An 18,599-nucleotide genomic window follows, 5' to 3' on the forward strand; every position below is an offset into this window, starting at 1 on the left:
AGGGGCAGCCACTTTCAACTCTTAGCTGATTGTTTTGATCTTTATCACCAGACTTTTAGCATGCTTACATTGGTGCTGTATTTTTCAGTTTCAGGCCTTATATATTGGCCTCTTATTTTGAAAATGAAGTTTAACTTTGCCACCACCCCACCCACAATGTTCCACCGCTGCTACCTATAGATACTTTTCCCATCTCTCCATCTTCCACGTTTTATGTTGTAATTTTAGATAGAGATAAATATTCCACTACTATGACATGTAAAGCCATTTTGTTTTCCCTGAGGTAAATTATTTTATTTCTCATTTGCATTGTCTATAACTCAACCTCAGACTTTCTTGTGATTTTCAAAGTACCTCTCAAGACATTCAGATGCGTCAGGAATTCTATCCGTTTCTGATCTGTTCTAATATGTACTGGTTTCTTTTTATGCCTAGTGTATACCAGTCACCCTAGCACCTTCCTTTTACCTCCTGCACTGTATCCCCTGTTTCCTGGATCCTATATCTTCTTTGTTCTTTGTTTACTCCCTTATTTTGATGTAGCACATCATCCCTAGGGCTCATGAGAAAAGTTGCATAGGAGGTAAATTTGAGAGCCCAAAAAATGTTTCACTTCGTTTTTGATTGATAGCTTGGCTAAGTGTAGAATTTTAGATTGGAAATCATTTAGATATTTGAAGGTATTGCTCCTTGGAATTTTCACTTCCATTGAGAATTCTGAAGCCATATTGATTTTTGAGCTTTTATTTGAGACTTTTTTTTTTCCCCTGGAATCTTCTAAGGTCTTTTCTTTGGTTCTAATAATCTGAAATTTTGCACTGATATACCTTGGTGTGAGTCTTTTTTCATCTCTGTAGTGTCAGGTTGTTGGTACCAAAACTAAAAACCAAACCCACTGTTGTCGAGTCGATTCTGACTCATAGCGACCCTATAGGACAAAGTGGAGCTGCCCTGTAGGGTTTCCAAGGCTGTAATCTTTACGGAGGCAGACTGCCACATCTGTCTCCCATGGAGTGGCTGGTGGGTTTGAACTGCCAAACCTTTGGTTAGCGGCTCCATGCTTTAACCACTGCACTACCAGGGCTCCTTGGGTTGTTGGTAGGCCCTTTAAATCTAGAAAATCATGTTCTTCAGTATGGGGTGTTTTCTTGAACTATTTATTTCAGTTTCTTCTCTCTTGTTTCTCTTTTCTTAGAAATCTTTTTTTAGATGTTGCACCTCAATTAGTCTGGACTAGTCCTCTTAAAAAAAAAAAAAAAAAAACTTTTCTCTTGTTTTCCACTTATTTTGTCTTTTTGCTTTACTTTCAGAGGATTTTCAGTCCCTTTGTTGAAGATTTTCCTTTGGCTGTCAAAGTTTTGATTTTCAAATTTTTTGTTCTCAGATTCTTCTTTTTATGGTGTATTCTTTCTGTTTCTCTTCTCTGAAGATATCAGTGGTGTGTGTTTGTGTTTTCTTGTCTCTTAAACTGCCTTTTAGTTGTCTTGGTCTCTTTTATGTTCGGTGCTTCCCTCAGGTGTCAGGTGATCCTTGGCCAGCTGCTCATTTAAGAGTGAGGTACTGAAAAGCTGATTAGAAGATGTCCTGGTGTGGCCATTTCCTAAGGAAGTCCGTTGACAGCATTCTGAAGTCTTTCTGCTGGGGCTGGTCAGAGCCCCCAGAAAAGCATGTTCTAATCTTCTGCCTGCAGGGTCAAGTGTGACTGCCAGAGTTGAAGCAGCACAGTAGGGAAGAGCATTTGATCACTTCCACTTTTCCCCGTTTTTAGTATTTCTGCCCTCAGTCATGCTCGATTTCCGATAGTCCACAGGTTCTGTTCTACTCTTTGCAGGGAATGAGCCTTCAGTTTTTCTGGAGTGAGGATTGGATGGGGAAGTGGCAGTCACCTTGCTAGGTGACGTTGGCAGGGGATCGGGGGCTCTGCCCTAGTTATTAGCCTAGTATTTACCCCCCTCATCCATGAGTCCCTTCTGCTGCCAATTCCTGAGCCTTTGGGGGAGTTGCACAGAGTAACTTGGGTTCTTGTTGGCTTTTCCCACTCCTCGGCTTACTATTCAGCTTTCTCTGGGCTGCTAATACAGTTACTACTCACCTATCTGCTTTACAGCTTCCAAAGTTTGTTACTTTTTATCCTCTTTTTCTGTGCTCTTTGTCCTTGCGGATTTATTACTAAAAATAAAAAAAATCCCCTTCCTGACATTTTAATGAAGTTTCAGGAGGGAAAGATAATAAATGCTTGTGTTCAATCTACTGTCTTCACCCCAGATTTTCTTAATCTTTATGGATAAAATATTAGTTGTTAAATAAATCTAAGGATAAGTAAACCAAATATTTACTAAATTTAAAAAAAAAAAAACCTAATTGAAAGGCTTTATTTATTTGTGACTTCCCAGATAACAATATCAAACAGTTATCTTAATTTTAGGGCTTTTTCCCCTCAAGAAGCTTAAAATGAAGATAAAACATTAAATTGTACAGGCTATATTAGTACTTCTTGGATTTTTAATCTAAGCTGAAAGATTTTTGTGGGGGGGAGGTAAAACATTAAAGTATAAAATACATGCAGAAAATATACAGATCTTAAACATTTAAGGTGATGATTTTTCACAAAATTTTGCGAGCCCCCAGACCCAGAAGTAGATGAGCGCTGTCTTCTCAGCTCAGAGGCAGTGCTCTCTCAGACTGAAAGGTGCTGTACGTTCTTGCTCACGAGCAGACATGGAGCTCTCCATTCCCAGACGATGCAGCTCTCCATCATCCCCTTCTTTTGCTCCTTGTTTAATACCACGAAACAAAGGAGCCATAACCATAGCTTCACGATTGTCTTTTTCCTTCTCTTTTAGTTTTTTGAATTGTGGCAAATATATATACACATACACAAACACGTATATTTATACATAAACAAACATACGTATATATACAAAACAAAACATTTGCCAAGTCAACAATTTTACATGTACAACTCAGTCATGTTGGTTATGTTCATCATGTTGTGGAACCATCACTACTGTCCTTTTCCAAATTATCCTACCACCATGAAGAGAAACTCAGTATCCCTTAAACATGACTCCCCATTTAATCACCCCCCTTTTTTTTTTTAAAAAAAAAGAAACAGTTATTGTCACTGTTATTCATCAAAAGTTTTCATGCACTGTTACATGCCAAGGTTTATTTCTTGGTCCACTGACCACTGGGGAGTGAAGGGAGCTCAGCAGTCCCTGTGGGCCTTCCCCCAGCCCTGGGCTACTAAGGGGTTAAGTTCTGTCCCTGGTGTCTGATTGATTTCTTCCGTACTGTGTGGGTTAATTCCCTGTGGTGCAGAATTTATGAATAACAGTTCAGTTGCCTTTGAGAGAAAGAAGAATGGAATAGAAAGGATATGACACACAGAAGATAGAGCGTGTAGTCAGAGCAGTGCTTCCCATGGCTCAGGCATGTCTCAGGGGCTGTAGGTGCTACCCAGTGCCTCTGTGCCAGGGCTGCCCACTGTCCTGGGGACGAAGGCCTGCAGAGGCCGCTCCTGGCAGGCTGGGCTTGGGTGTAGGTGCTGTCCTCAGCACAGCAGCTCCACGTTTCTTGGAGTGAGTGAGTTTGAAGGATTAAGGGAAGTATGGGATTTTGAAGTCCTTTTAGGTTAGGTCCCTAATAAGCTTATGCAGCTATTCCTTTGAACAGGTAAGCAGCAGTTTAAGAAGATTCCACAGAGACTGCATAACTTGACATCTGGATGGACAGGAAGATCTCAGTGTGGACCTTGATTATAGATAGCTGGCTTCCTTCTATCTTTGATATTAAGGGTGTAGATAAGTTTCTTTGTCTATGAGGGACTTCCTTTCTTACTAAGGCAAAGAATACATACGTCTTATTCCATTGATATGCTCCGTAAAGGAAAAATGCTAGCTTCAGTTCCTTGCTGGCAGTTCAGAGAGGTATTATTGGAAAAGGAAACAGAAAGAGTAAAAATATTCTACGGTATCACAGGATAGAGGGAAACTTTTTTTTTGTTAAATTTAAGTAGTACCTGTTTAATTAGTCCTCCTATATTTATGGAGTCCCTAGGTGCTGCAAACGGTTAACACACTTGACTGCTAACTGAAAGGTTGGTGGTCCAAGTTCACCCAGAGGTGCCTTGGAAGAAAGGCCTGATAATCTGCTTCTGAAAAATCAGCCATTGAAAACCCTGTGGAGCATAGTTCTGCTCTGACAGTAAATAAGAAGATGTCAAGATTCATACATGTAGTAGAGCCCAGAAACACTGACTTTTTTCTGTTACACATTCTCTTACTACTCCCTAATAATTTTTGCAAATCTTTTAGTATTTCAAAGGAACTTTAGGATTACAGCCTGGAGATTCAGCTCTGTTCATCAATAGACTTCACATTGATTTAGATACGCAGGATATATTCAGGTATGGATCATATTTTTCATTCTCTAAAAAGTTTTCCTAACCGTAGCTCTTTGTGATGTGTTCAGATTGTCATTCCTCTGCTCTGCGGCATGATGGCTTATCAAAGCCTGGTGGCTTATCAAGCCCCAGGAAGTGAGCATAGGTGATGTGATGGGCAGTAGATACGCTGTCCCCTTATGTCACAGTGCTCTATACATTGAAGGGTAAGTATTTTTCCAGGATGCCACTTCAGAGCCATAGTTTTCTTTTAACCATAGAAATGTAGAAAAGAGCTGATTCTTTGCTTCTGGGAAAAGTGTGAAGTAGGTTCATTTGAAAATGCTGTGTTGTCTCAAAAGATGTTCTGTCTTAAATATACCACTTGAATATCTCCTTTTTTGCTTTTATTATTCAGATGTGGTTTAGGATTAAATAGATCTAAATTGTCTTCATGATTTTTGGGGGAGTTTGGGCAGTTGGATAGAATTCAGATTTTATCTTTGGAATTAAAATTAACACAATTGACAGGGTGACTTCATCATATTACAAACAAAAACTGTTGCTCATGCTTCAGAAGAAGCAGTTTCCACAGTAAGATATCTTTCACATTAATTATTTTAATTAAGCTTTTATGTTCACTTATTGCATTACAGAGGTAGTGATGAATTAGTAAAATGCATGTGAACACTTCAAAAGATTACCCATCTGTTTTTGATTGATTGATTTAACATATATGTATTTTTTTTATTTTTAGAATATTACAGGCTGAGTACTTGCTCATTGTAAACAGTTTTAAATAATACAGAAATAAAAGAACTGAAAAGTAAAGTCTCAGTCCCATCTTCTTTTTTCATCCGCCTCCTCCTCTTCTTCACCTCCCTCTGCAAACTTCCAAATTCAGTTTGAATTCTTCCAGACCTTTTCCTGTGGTCATGTGTGTGTGCTTGTGTGTACTGATATTGATACCGATATTGAACATACCTGGTGGCTTTTGTTAAAACTTTATTTTTAGATAGTTGTAGACTCACATACAGTTGTAAAAAAATAATACAGAGAGATTAATGTAGTGTTTTTAAAACCATGCAGTGTAAAATACAGATTTAGGGTTATTTCATTCTCAAATTGAGTGTATCTACTTAGAGATAATTATACATATTGACAAGTATAAATGAATATGATCCAGGAAGGAAATCCTTACTTACTTTGTTCTGCATACTTTGACAAGATGAAGGAAGAAGGTTGCATGTTTTGGTTTTTGAACTAGTTTGACTGGGCATTGAGTTTGAACTGATAGTGTTTTTCATGGTAAGGATCATAGTATAGACATGTTTTTAAACTTCTTTTTAACTATTAATATGTATTCTTTTCAGTTTATCTGATATATTGAGGAATGAAGCGCGAGTAATGGAAGGTCTGCACAGATTGGGAATAGACGGCCTTTCTCTGCATAATGTCTTGAAACTGAACATCCAGCCCTCTGAGGCTGACTATGCGGTAGACATCAGGAGTCCTGCCATTTCAGTGAGTATTCTTTTAGTGGCCAGCAGGCATCCATCCAGGTATATGTATTATGGTTTTCTAATTTATTTTTTATGAGAGGTAAATTATTCTCATCATCTCTTCTGTTTGCATGAAACAAAAATGTGCAACACCTGGTTGTGTGGCACTATGTGCATATAATAAAGTAGGCTCTTAAATGTGTAAAAAAGTTTAGTAGTAGTGGCTAATGTGGTTAAGGTAGTCATACTGCCCCTTCAGTATATCCGTAGGATTCAGCTGAGAATCTCTTGGGAAAGAGTGTTTAATTTGTATTTTCTCGTTTGGGTGCAAGTTTTGTGTGATTAAGTTATAAAAAGTGTAATTTAAAACTACTATTAAAAATATCAGTTTTTAATTTTGCAATATGAAGGATTTTTAGAGGTTAATACCTGGCATGATCTCTCTGAGCCTTAGTTTCCTCATCTGTGAAAGAGAATACGGGGAATAGAGCTCTGGAGGTGTGGTGAAAGTTAGATACATGTTAGAGATGTGCCGATTACACTGTGGCCACTTGAGTCTTTTTTTCCTGGTTTCTGAGTTTTGTACTACATTTTCCTGAGAGAAATTTTACTGGAAGACAAGTAATGTAGAGTGTAGATGACCAATACTTGAGTTCTAACTTGCTGATACAGCTAACTGTTGTTTTGATGAATACTGACATGTTATTTGTTTTTCTATTCAAAATGTTTTAATTATTAAGAGTAAAGAGATTAATATAATTAACAACCATGTGATTGACTATTCATACTTAATACATGTAACATTTAATCATTTAATGTCAGATCTTTTGTTTTCCTGGAAGAAAAAAAATGCTTCAGTTGAAGCCTTTTTAATGTTCCTTCCCAATTACACCCCTCTCCTCCCTGCAGGTAATTTTTTTTCTGAAGTTGCTATGTGTTCTTCCTCTCCTTATTTCGTGCTCTTATTCCCTAAAGATACCCATAAACAATATATAATATCGTTTTGTATACTTTCAAAATTTGGATAAATTCCATAACTGTATTCTTCACCAACTTTCTTTTTTCATGCATCATTTTTTCCAGACTTAAACATATATAGATCTAGTTTATCTATATGCAAGTATAGTTTATAATATGGGTGGTGCAAACAGTTAAGCACTTGTCTACTAGCTGAAAGGTCGGTGTTTCAGACCTACCCAGAGGTGCCTTGGAACACAGGCCTGGTGATCTGCTTCTGAAAGGTCACAGCCTTGGAAATCCTGTAGAGCAGTTCTGTTCAACAAACGTGATAACCATGAGTCAGAATTGACTTTACTGCAACTAACAACAACTTATTTTTAAAAAATCATTTATATATCCATACTTTTTAAAATTCAGTTAAAAATTTAAGAGATGCAGAAGTGTAATATAGTGAAAAGTCTGTCACCTGCTGTCTAGTTTTTCCTCCTCACAGGTAACATGCATTATCAGTGTATACTTCCGGAAATACTCTGGGTGCGTATGAGCAAAGAAATAGGCACATGCTATCCCACCCTGGGAGCCCTGGTGGTGGAGTGTAAGCACTTGGCTGCTAACAGAAAGGTCGGGGTTCAAACCCACCAGCTGCTCTGCAGGAGAAAGATGTGGCAGTCTGCTTCTGTAAAGATCACAACCCTGGAAACCTTGTGGGGCAGTCCTCCTCTGTCCTATAGGGTTGCTGTGTGAGTCAGAATCGACTCATTGCTAACGGGTTTGGTTGTTTTTCTTTTTAAATTCCACCCTGCTCTTTTTATACAGTTGATGCATACTGTATTGTACTTCTGCTTCTTTCCAGTTAACACTATATCACGGAAGTCATTCCATATCAGTGTACAAAGAGCTCGGCATTGTGTCTTAGGGTTGTGTGGTTTTCTGTTGTTTGAACCTATCATTATTTATTCATTTTAATGTATAATCGTTCTTTTCGTGAGTAGGGGGTAGATATCTAGAACTGGAGTACATGGTGCCTCCAGCTTTATTAGGTCTTGCGCTGTAAAGTGGTTGTTCCAGTCACCAGCATTGGGTAAGAGTTCCCATTGCTTTATATCTGCCTATTCTTGGATATCGACAAACATTTTGACTTTCGTCAGTTTAACAAATACGAAATATTGTGGTTTAAGTTTTCACATTTCCCAGATTACTGGTGAGGTTATACATTTTTCCTTTGGTTTATTGCCCTTTTGGGATTTTTCAGTAAATTTCTTAGTCATATTCTTAGTCCATTTCCCTGATGGGTTGTTCGTCTTTTCTTATTGATATGTTAGATTTCTGTATGCATTGTGGACACCAGTCATTTATTGGTTTTGCTAGGTTGTAGATATCTTCTATTCTGTGGCTTGTCCTTTAGACAGTCATTTTTCTCCTTGATGTTTGTATTCTAAATTCTCTATCATAAGATTTTGAAAATGTTTTTTTCCCTATGTAATTCTTTTAAAATAATTTAGACTTTTTGTTATTATTGCAAATTTAGCTAGCTGGTAACTTAAGGGTATGCGCCATGTTGTGTTTGCTTTTTCCATAGTGGATTAACAACCTGGAGGTTGATAGCAGGTACAACTCATGGCCTTCTAGTCTACAAGAGTTGCTTCGACCTACCTTTCCTGGTGTTATCAGGCAGATCAGGAAAAACTTGCATAACATGGTAAGTAAAACTTTTTTTCTTTTTCTTTTTTTTTTTTAATTTTATTGTGCTTTAGGTGAAAGTTTACAGCGCAAATTAGTTTCTCAATCAAAAACTGTTTTGTGATATTGGCTGCAGTCCCCACAAAGTGTCAGCATGCTCCCCCCTTTCTACCCCAGTTCCCCATGTCCATTCATCCAGTTTTCCTGTCCCTTCCTGCCTTGTCATCTTTGCTTATGGGTAGGTGTTGCCCATGTGATCTCATATACTTGATTGAACTAAGAAGCACATTCCTCACTTGTGTTATTGTTCATTTTATAGGCCTGTCTAATCTTTGGCTGAAAGGTGGGCTTCAGGAGTGGCTTCAGTTCTGAGTTAGCAGGGTATCCAGGGGCCATAGTCTCAGGGGTTCCTCTAGTCTCTATCAGACCAGTAAGTCTGGTCTTATTTTTGTGAATTTAAATTTTGTTCTACATTTTTCTCCTGCTCTGTCCTTGACTCTCTGTTGTGATCCCTGTCAGAGTGGTTGGAGGTGGTAGCCAGACACCATGTAGTTCTTCTGGTCTGAGGCTGGTGGAGGCTGTGGTTTATGTGCTCCATTAGTCCTTTGGACTAATATTTTCCTTGTGTCTTTGATTTTCTTCACTCTCTTTTGCTCTGGATGGGATGGGACCAATAGCTGTATCTTAGATGGCTGCTCTCAAGCTTTTAAGACCCCAGACGCTACTCACCAAAATAGGATGTAAGAAATTTTCTTTATGAACTGTGTGATGCCAGTTGACCTAGATGTCTCCCAAGACCATGGTCCCCAGCCCTCATCCCCGGTAACTTGGTCCTTCAAGGTGTTTGGATGTGTCTATGAAGCTTCTATGACTTTGTCTTGGTCAAGTTGTGCTGACTTCCTCCATATTGTGTGTTGTCTTCCCCTTCATCAAAGTTAACACTTGTCTACCATCTGGTTTGTAATTTCCCTTCCCTACCCCTCGTAACCATCAAAGATTGTTTTTTTTCTGTGTATAAGCCTTTTCTTGGGTTTTTATAATAGTGGTCTCATACAATATTTGTCCTGTTGTGATTGACTTATTTCACTCAGCATAATGCCCTCCAGATTCATCCATTTTGTCAGGTGTTTTATGGATTCAACATTGTTCTTTATGTTGTATAGTATTCCATTATATGTATGTACCATAGTTTATCCATTTATGTGTTGATGGGCACTTAGGTTGTTCCATCTTTTTGCTGTTGTGAATAATGCTGTAATGAACATGAGTGTGCATATGTCAGTTCACGTGACGGCTCTTATTTGTCTAGGATATATTCCTAGGAGTGGGATTGCAGGATCGTATGGTATTTCCATTTCTAACTTTTCAAGGAAGCATCATCGTTTTCCATAGTGGTCATACCATTTTACATTCCCACCAGCAGAGTTCCAGTCTCCCCACAACTTCTCCAGCATTTGTTATTTTCTGTTATTTTTATTAGTGCCAGAAATGTTGGGGTGAGATGGTATTTCATTGTAGTTTGGATTTGCATTTCTCTAATGGCTACTGATTGTGAGCATTTATTCATGTGTCTGTTAGCTGCTGAACATCTTCTTTGGTGAAGTGTCTGGTCATATCCTTTGCCCATTTTTTAATTGGATTATTTGTCTTTTTGTTGTTGAGGTGTTGAAGTATTTTATAGATTTTAGAGATTAGACGCTTGTCGGATACGTTGTAGCCAAAATTTTTTTCCAGTCCATAGGTTCTCTTTTTACTCTTTTGGTGAAGTCTTTTGATGAGTTTAAATGTTTAATTTTTGGGGAGCTCCCAGTTATCTAGTTTGTCTTCTGGTGTTTGTGCGTTGTTAGTTATGGTTTGTATATTCTTTATGCCATGTAGTAGGGCCCCTATTGTTGTCCCTATTTTTTCTTCCATGATCTTTATGGTTTTAGGTTTTACATTTAGGTCTTTGATCCATTTTGAGTTAGTTTTTATGTGTGGTGTGAGGTATGAGTCCTGTTTCATTTTTTTGCAGATGGACATAACAGTTTTGCCAGCAACATTTGTTAAAAAGACTTTCTTTTCCCCCATTTAGTTACTTTGGTCTTTTGTCAAAAATCAGCTGACCATATGTGGATGGATTTACATCTGGGTTCTCGATTCTGTTCTGTTGACCTGTGTGTTTGTTGTATTAGTACCAGGCTGTTTTGAGTACCATTGCTGTATAGTAGGTTCCGAGATCAGGTAGTGTGAGGCTTCGTACTTTGTTCCTTTTCTTCAGTAATGGCTTTGCTTATCTGGGGCTCTTCCCTTTCCACATAAAGTTGGTGATTAGTTTTCCTTCTCATTAAAGAATGCTGTTGGTATTTGGTTTGGAATTGCATAGTATCTGTAGATTGCTTTGGGTAGAACTAACATTTGCACAATGTTGAGTCTTCCTATCCATGAGCATGGTATGTTTCTCCGTTTATGTAGATCTCTTTTGGTTTCTTGCAGTAGTCTTTTGTAGTTTTATTTGTATAGGTAAAACTATTGTCTGGCCATGAATTCTATTTCTTTGTTGTCCTCTGTCGTACCTTTTAGTCATATCTAGAATATTCACTTCTTTCTTTCAGTAGGTACTTCCTCCTACCACTCAGTAATGGTCTTTTTCTAGCTCCATATTCAAACTTTTATACTGAAAGTGTTTGGGAGGAAATTGGTGATTTTTAGGGCTATGAGAAGTTACAGCAGCAGTACAGCTTCCATTAGTATGTAGGGAAATGCTCCTAGTCCTCACTGTGAATGTTTAGACTCTGTTGTTTTTGTTTTGGGGATGAATCTTCTCCTTTTTACTCAAAAAATGCATATTGCTTTTTTTCTTTACTGTCTTAATCTCTTAAGTTTAGTTAATTTAGAGTAGTAAATAGTAGTAACTAGTAAGTAAAGGAGTCCCTGGGCATGCATACAGTTAATGTTCTTGGCTGCTGACCAAAGGATGGAGGTTGGAGTCCACCTCCAGGTGCCTTGGAAGGAAAGCCTGACGATCTACTTCTAAAAAACCAGTCCTTGAAAACCCTGTGGAAGTAGCTGCTGAGGCTGCATATGTACAACCAAACATCTCATTTGGTTCTCGGATTTGGATTTGGTTCCTTCATTTGGAGGTTTAGGGTCATGGTTTCTTGGGACGTCCCAGTTAATTGGCCTAATTTCATATTTAGTGCTTCTTTCTACCTCCTAATTCGATGCACAGTGCCTAGGGTCTTAAAAGCTTGCAAGCAGCCATCCAAGGCACAACAGTTGGTCTCTATTTGTCTGGTGCAACAGAGGAAGTAGGAGAGCCAGGAATAGGAGGAAGAAATAGAATGTGTGGCTGATTGCCTCCATGAACAACTGCCCCCTTTGCCATGAGACCAGAAGAACTGGGTGATGCCTGGCTACTACTACTACTGAACATTTTGATCAAAGATTCTGTAGAAGAATCCTGATCAAAAGGGGAAAAAAGCAGAACAGAATTTCAAGTTCTCATGGACTCCAGACTTTCTGGAGCTTTGGAGGCCAGATGAACCCCCAAAATTATTGACTGAGATAATCTTAAAACCCTAAACCAAGGGTCTTCTTAAAACCAAGCAGTAGTTTAGCTTAACTAATAAAGAATGTCTGCCTTGAGCATTATGCTCTTTTAAGATTTACCTACATGGGATCAGATTGACAACAGCAACTTGAAAGATCAGATAGGAAACTTAAGAGGCAGTGAGTTTAGGTTAATGAGGGAGTAACAACTCAGAAAGGAGGGTGAGAATGGTGGCACCACTTAAAGGATGTAATCAGTGTCAATTGCACATAAAAACTGTTAAATCAGTGTAGGTTTTGCTGTGTATATCCTGAACAACAACAAAAATAATTATTAAAAAAAAGAAAAAATCCTGTGGAGCACAGTTCTCCTTTGACACACACGGGATTATCGTGAGTTGGAATTGACTTGATTGCAAATGGTTTATTTAAGTAGAGTTTTGTCAGCTCCTACGTGTTTTTTATTTTACTGCTAAAGGAGAGAAGAGGGTTCTTAGTTTGTCCTCATACTTTGTTTTACATTTTCTTCTTTCCTCACATAGCTACTAAAGAGATAGGTGGCAAGTTAGTGCCACAGTCTGCTTCCTCAGAATATGCAGGGCAAACTCTACCCTCTGTACTTTTCTCATTTCAGTCTCTTTCTTAAAAATCTTTCTAGACTTTATTAAATGAGATAATATGTGTAAATTGCTTATCACATAATAAGTGCTAAACAAGAAAAACCTGTTGCCATTGAGTTGACTCTGACTCATAATGATCCTATAGGACAGAATAGATCTATCCTAGGGTTTCCGGGGAGCAGCTGGTAGATTCGAACTGCTGACCTTTTGGTTAGCAGCCAAACTCTTAACCACTGCACCACCAGAACTCTGGGGCTGTTCTACTCTGTCACACGTGGTCATCTATGAGTCGGAGTCAACCGCACGACAACAGATTTTTGTAATAAGTGATAGCTATTATTATTGTGGTATAAGAATTTGGTTCTAAATGAATTCTTCATTCAGAGATTCTTTTAAGAAATGAATATGCAAAGGTATAATCTCCATTTCAAAGGCAGGAGAGTTTATAAAACTTGGTGTTTGACTTAGAGAACAGGTGTTAGCAATCTGGAATACTCTTTCTAGGTTATTAGCAGAAGCCATGAGAAAATCACTTAGCCTTTCAGGGCCACGTTCTTAACATAGAAGGGAGAACTACGATTAGTATAACTCCTCTTTTATGTGTTCAAGAGTAGCTGTAAAAAGTTTGCCTTAAAGTACAAAAACAAACAGCATTTTTACTGGCCCAGTGACATTTGAATAAATGTCATTTCACACGTTCTTTTTCATTTTCCCTCACAGGTTTTTATAGTTGATCCTGCTCATGAGACCACAGCGGAATTGATTAACACAGCTGAAATGTTCCTCAGTAATCATATACCACTAAGGTAACACTGGTATTGATTTGATGATGTCTCTAATTTAGCTGAGGTTTTGTTGTTCTTAAGTGCCAGTCTGGTCGCTACTGAATTGTAGCATAATTAACCGTAGGATCATTAATGGCAGTTCCATCGTCTCCTCAGCATGAAGCCAGTTGTTTTTTGGTATCGAGAATTTGATTCTTTTTTTTTTCTCTAAATTTTGTTTGTTTTGTCATTGTTGTTGAGAATATACACAGCAGAACATAACACCAATTCCACCATTTTCTACATACACAGTTCAGTGACACTGATTACATTCTTTGAGTTGTGCAACCATTCTCACCCTCCTTTTCTGAATTGTTCCTCCCTCATTAACATAAACTCACTGCCCTCTTAGGTTCCCATCCAGTCTTTCTAGATGCTGTTGTCAATTTGATGTCATATAGATAGTTCTTAAAAGAGCATAATGCTCAAGGCAGACATTCTTTACTAGTTAAGCTAAACTAGTATTTGGTTTTAAGATGACTTCAGGGGTTATTTTTGGTGAGAATTTGATTCTTAATGAATAGAAGCATGCCACCATTGAATTATGGATAAATAGCCATGTGAAGATAGTATGTGGTCTTAGCTTGCTTCCCAAGGAAAGGAAATTTTTGTGGGTGAGTGTCCTGTTTTCACTTTCAGTGGAGATAGAGCTTTGCCAGTAGCTTTTGTTTGACAGTCAAGGACTAAATGTGTATACTGCCTTCTGTAGATATAAACAAAAACATTTATTTCACTTGTATCGCCATATCTACCAATAGAGGCCTTGAGTAGCTAGGTTTCCACTGTACTTTTCAAGAAACTTTTTTTATAACGTTTTACATATGAGTATTAAGGTATTTTTAGTTACAGTCTGAATAATGTCTGGTAATTTCACATGTTGATGAAATTTGAGTTCTTCGAAAACATGAAAATAAAGGAGTATGTAGATAACAAATATTGTGTGTTCTATACCCACCTAGCTACATGTTGTTACCTTCTCGGAAAAACTACTCTGCATACTTTGAACAGTTTAAGAAGATATTTGGTCAAGTGCCAGGTTATGTGCTGCTAGTTAGACGTGCTGTAGGATTTCAGGGAAGCAAAAGGTTATAGGCAACAGAGAGACATTTTGTGGAGAGTTGGTGCAGAGACCCATGGCAGATAGTTGTTATTTTACTGTGTTTGAGCTGATGTGGTCGTGCGCTAGGGTTGTTGGGAGAAGCCAGAGGAAGAGACCAATCTGTGAGAGTCACTGGTGGTAACTGATGAGGGTCTGGGTCTGGGAGTAACAGAGGGATAAGTCTGAAGTTTCCTCCTTAGGAAACAGAAAACCTGTGATGATCTTTCTAGAAACTGGAAACTTAGGAAGAGAGAATTAGGTTCTAGGAGTTTATCTTTTTATATCTTATGTGTTTGTTTTCATAAGAATAACATTTAGGTCATTTCTGTCATAGGTGGGATTTTAAAAAAGACAATTTTCATATAAAAATGAACCCTTCTCTGGATTCATCCACATATACACACTCTCCCTAGAGCTAAATGGTATTGACAAGTTGGTGTTTGATCTGTATCTGTCTATATTTTCTTCTTGTATTTTTTAAAGGCTATATCCTGTTTAACATAGGTGATCTATATATATATATATATTTTTGCTTCTAAGGAGCATGTTCCTAAGAAGCGAGGATGGTGAGACTTTGATCACCTTACTTTGGACATATCATCAGGAATGACCAACTGCTTAAAAAGGACATCATGTTTGGTAAAGTGAGGGCCAGTGAAAAGGAGGGAAACCCTCGGTTAGATGGATAAGAATAGCTGCAACAATGGACCCAAATCTACCTACAATCATGAAGATAGCACAGGACCAGGCAGCGTTTCATTCTGTTATACTTAAGCTTGCCATTAATCAGAGCTGGCTTGATGGCAGCTAACAACAACAAATACATATAATCTCACATCTTTATAACAAACGTAGTTCATATTTTACCAAGGTTACATAATTTTGGTTCAGAATATTGCTACTAATTTTGCAATATGATTTATTTACAAGCTTATTTGCCCTACTGTGGATTTGATTCTGTTGCAGGGTAGAGAATTTCCCTGTATACATAATGATGTAGATTTCATATTTTTTATTGAAAGCTTATAATGTAGGTTTTATCCTTGGCCTCCTGATGCCCATATCATAGTGATTCTGTTGAAGAAATGGAGAAGAAGAGTGCATGTCAGTTTGAATTCATCTTCTTGAAGGTTATTGCAGATGCCTGGATATTCACGCACTATTACATAATCTGGGTTACCTAAGGAGGTGACATTTATATCTCATTTGAAATTAGAGTTCTGGCTGAAGGATTTTTAGTAGGATTGGGAGCTAACTCTACTGTGGAGTCATATTTATAGGGTTATGTTCAAAACAGCAGGTAAAAATCTGATCCACTCTGCATGTGTTCACACAAAAACTGGCACACGAATGTTCATAGCAGCATTGTTCATGATAGTCACGAAGTGGAAACAACCCAAATGTCCATAAACTAAACAAAGGTGGTATATCCATACAGTGGAGTGCTGTCTATCCATAAAAAGAATGAACATGCTACACCGTGGGTCGACTTTTAAAACAGTTTTCCAAAGGCTACATATTGCCTGATTCCATTTATATGATATCCGTGGGGACAGAAAGCATATAGTGGCTGCCAGAGACTGGGGACGGGGGAACGGGAAGTGACTGCTAACGGGTATAGAGTTTCTTTATGGGGTCACGAAAATATTCTGAGAATTAGATAGTTGTGATGGTCGCACAGCCTTGTGAATGTATTTAGATACCTCTGAATTGTATACTCTGAAAGGATGAATTTTATGGTATGTGAATTATAGCTCAATTAAACAGATTGCAAAAACAAAACAAAAGGATATCCCCAACAAAAATTTACTCCTGAAAATCTCTTAAGTCTTCCGTAAACTGTATATGGTTTTATGTATGTGTCACTTCCTCCAGATTGCCTTTTCTTCATTTGTACGTCAGATGAAGTATTAGACTTGTGTTAAGAAGCCATGTTGTGAAAAAACAAAACAAACACACAGAAAGTGCATATTTAGCCACAGTGAGTTGGATGAGATGTTCATGCGCTGAGATGCCCTCAGGAGCTGAGACTTAACTAAGCAAAGCAGATTCATAGCGCACATCTGTTCACCCGTCACTCCTATTTAAACTATTTCTCCTTTCCTCTTTCTCTCCTCTTACGCCTTCTTTTTTTTTTTTTAATCTTGAGTACGTACAGTTAAGATCAAATAAGTATGATGTGATTACTGTGTTACATTAATATTTTTACAAATGTTTTAGAAAAATTTGAGTAATACCTTAATTAGAATTGCCATGTCTGGCATAATAAATCTAAATAGCTGTTATCTTTTGTTGTTTGAGGAATCACATTTGATTCTGCTACTTATGGATAGCATATTTTAATAAGAACCCAAAATAGGACAACTGTTCTAAGTCATGAGAATATCTTTTTTAAGTATTTGGTTATTTTTTGGAAAAGGCAAATTCCACAGTAAGCTACTTTATTTGGTGAACAGGTTTCTTATGTGTATATAATATTGTCTTTCATTTAAAGATCCAGACATTAGTTAGCATTGCAAGGTGAAAGTTTTTTGAATTTCTTTTTTTTCCTTCTCAGGGAACAGTGATATTGTAATATAGTGAAAGACCGAAAAGAATTGGGGTTGTCGCTAAGGTAGTGTGGTTAACAACTGTGTGATCTTAGGAAAATTAACTTCTCTGGACCTCATTTCCTCATCTGACATCTATGGTAACAGACCCTAGCTTCCCTGTCTCACAGTTTTCTGGGGATTTTAGAGTCCTCAAAAGTTAAAAACACTAATTCAAGGCATTTAAAAAACTTAATTGTTAAATTTCTTTCAAAGCAACTTTTATTTTTTGACTATATTTTTTTATTATATTCATTAGATGTGAGATCTTTGTTTCTTCTACAGAATACTTGCTTACTCATTTATCTAAAACTATTTTCTTTGATTTTTTAAAAGTGTTTTGAAATAGATCATAGATAAAGAATAGTATAGAAAACAAATATTTTATTTAAAATATTTTAAAACTTAGAAAGAAAATACTTACATAATTACCACCCAGGTTAGGATGTAGGCGATTTCAGAGCCCAGGAGGCCCCACCTGTGCCCTGTCTTAGCCACCTCTTTCCTCCCCTCCATACAGACAACTACTGTTTTGATCTTTGTGAAAATAAATTCTTTGCTTTTCTTTATAGAATTTCTACCTATATGTACTTCCGTGGTTTAGTTTCCCTCGTTTTGAGCTTTAAATGGAATCAAACTGTATATATATGTATAATTTTTGTGACTCAGTTTCATGTTTATGAGATTCTTCCGTGTTGTTGTATATACAGTTTTGTTGGTTCATTTTTACTGCTGCAAAGTAGTCTAGTTTATGAATATTCAACAGTTTTTCCATTCAGTTGTACATCCGCTCCCCCCCCCCCCAGTTATTCATTCATATCATCAGTGCTGCTGTCAATACTCTGTCTCATCTTCTGAGGCTACATGCAAGCTTGGGTATATACACCTAGGAGTGGCATGACTGGTGAAACTGTTTCCCAGAGCAGTGGTGCCAACTGATACTCCGAGTAGCAGTGTTTGAGAGTTCCATTACTCCATATTCTCATCAGTGCTTGGTATTGTCCAACTCAGTGCTAGCCAATAGTATTAAAATATTAGCCACATATGTTATTTAGAATTTTCTAGCGACCACATTATCAAAGTTCAAGGAAACATGAGAAATTAATTTTATATTATTATCATTTCAAATTTAATCAACATACAAAGTCCATATAAAATTATTAATGAGCTATTTTTTTTTTTTGGTATTAGCCCTTTGAAATCCATTGTGTATTTTAAACTTAGAGTCTTTTCTCAGTTTCGAATATCTATATTTCTTTTTTTTTTATTTTTTATTTTATTGTACTTCAGGTGAAGGCTTATAGAACAAATAGTTTCTCATGAAACAGTAGCACACATGTCGTTTTATGACATTGGTTAACAACCCCACAACATATTAACCCTCTAAATTCTCAACCTTTTTTTTTTTTTT

General features: G+C 37.4%; 1 protein-coding gene across 4 annotated transcripts in view; it reads left to right on the forward strand.

The window, feature by feature from the left end:
- Positions 1-18,599, forward strand: part of UGGT1 (UDP-glucose glycoprotein glucosyltransferase 1) — a 129,918-nt gene that overhangs the window by 46,462 nt on the left and 64,857 nt on the right. For all 4 annotated transcript variants that reach the window (XM_023741372.1, XM_023741370.1, XM_023741371.1 and 1 more), the window contains exons 12-15: positions 4,317-4,408; positions 5,758-5,908; positions 8,426-8,545; positions 13,398-13,483. In XM_023741372.1, coding sequence (XP_023597140.1) covers positions 4,317-4,408; positions 5,758-5,908; positions 8,426-8,545; positions 13,398-13,483 — 449 coding nt within the window. The remainder of the gene's footprint in view (positions 1-4,316; positions 4,409-5,757; positions 5,909-8,425; positions 8,546-13,397; positions 13,484-18,599) is intronic.

The sequence above is a fragment of the Trichechus manatus genome, unplaced genomic scaffold, assembly GCF_000243295.1.
Source record: "Trichechus manatus latirostris isolate Lorelei unplaced genomic scaffold, TriManLat1.0 scaffold00179, whole genome shotgun sequence".
Classification (NCBI taxonomy): domain Eukaryota; kingdom Metazoa; phylum Chordata; class Mammalia; order Sirenia; family Trichechidae; genus Trichechus; species Trichechus manatus.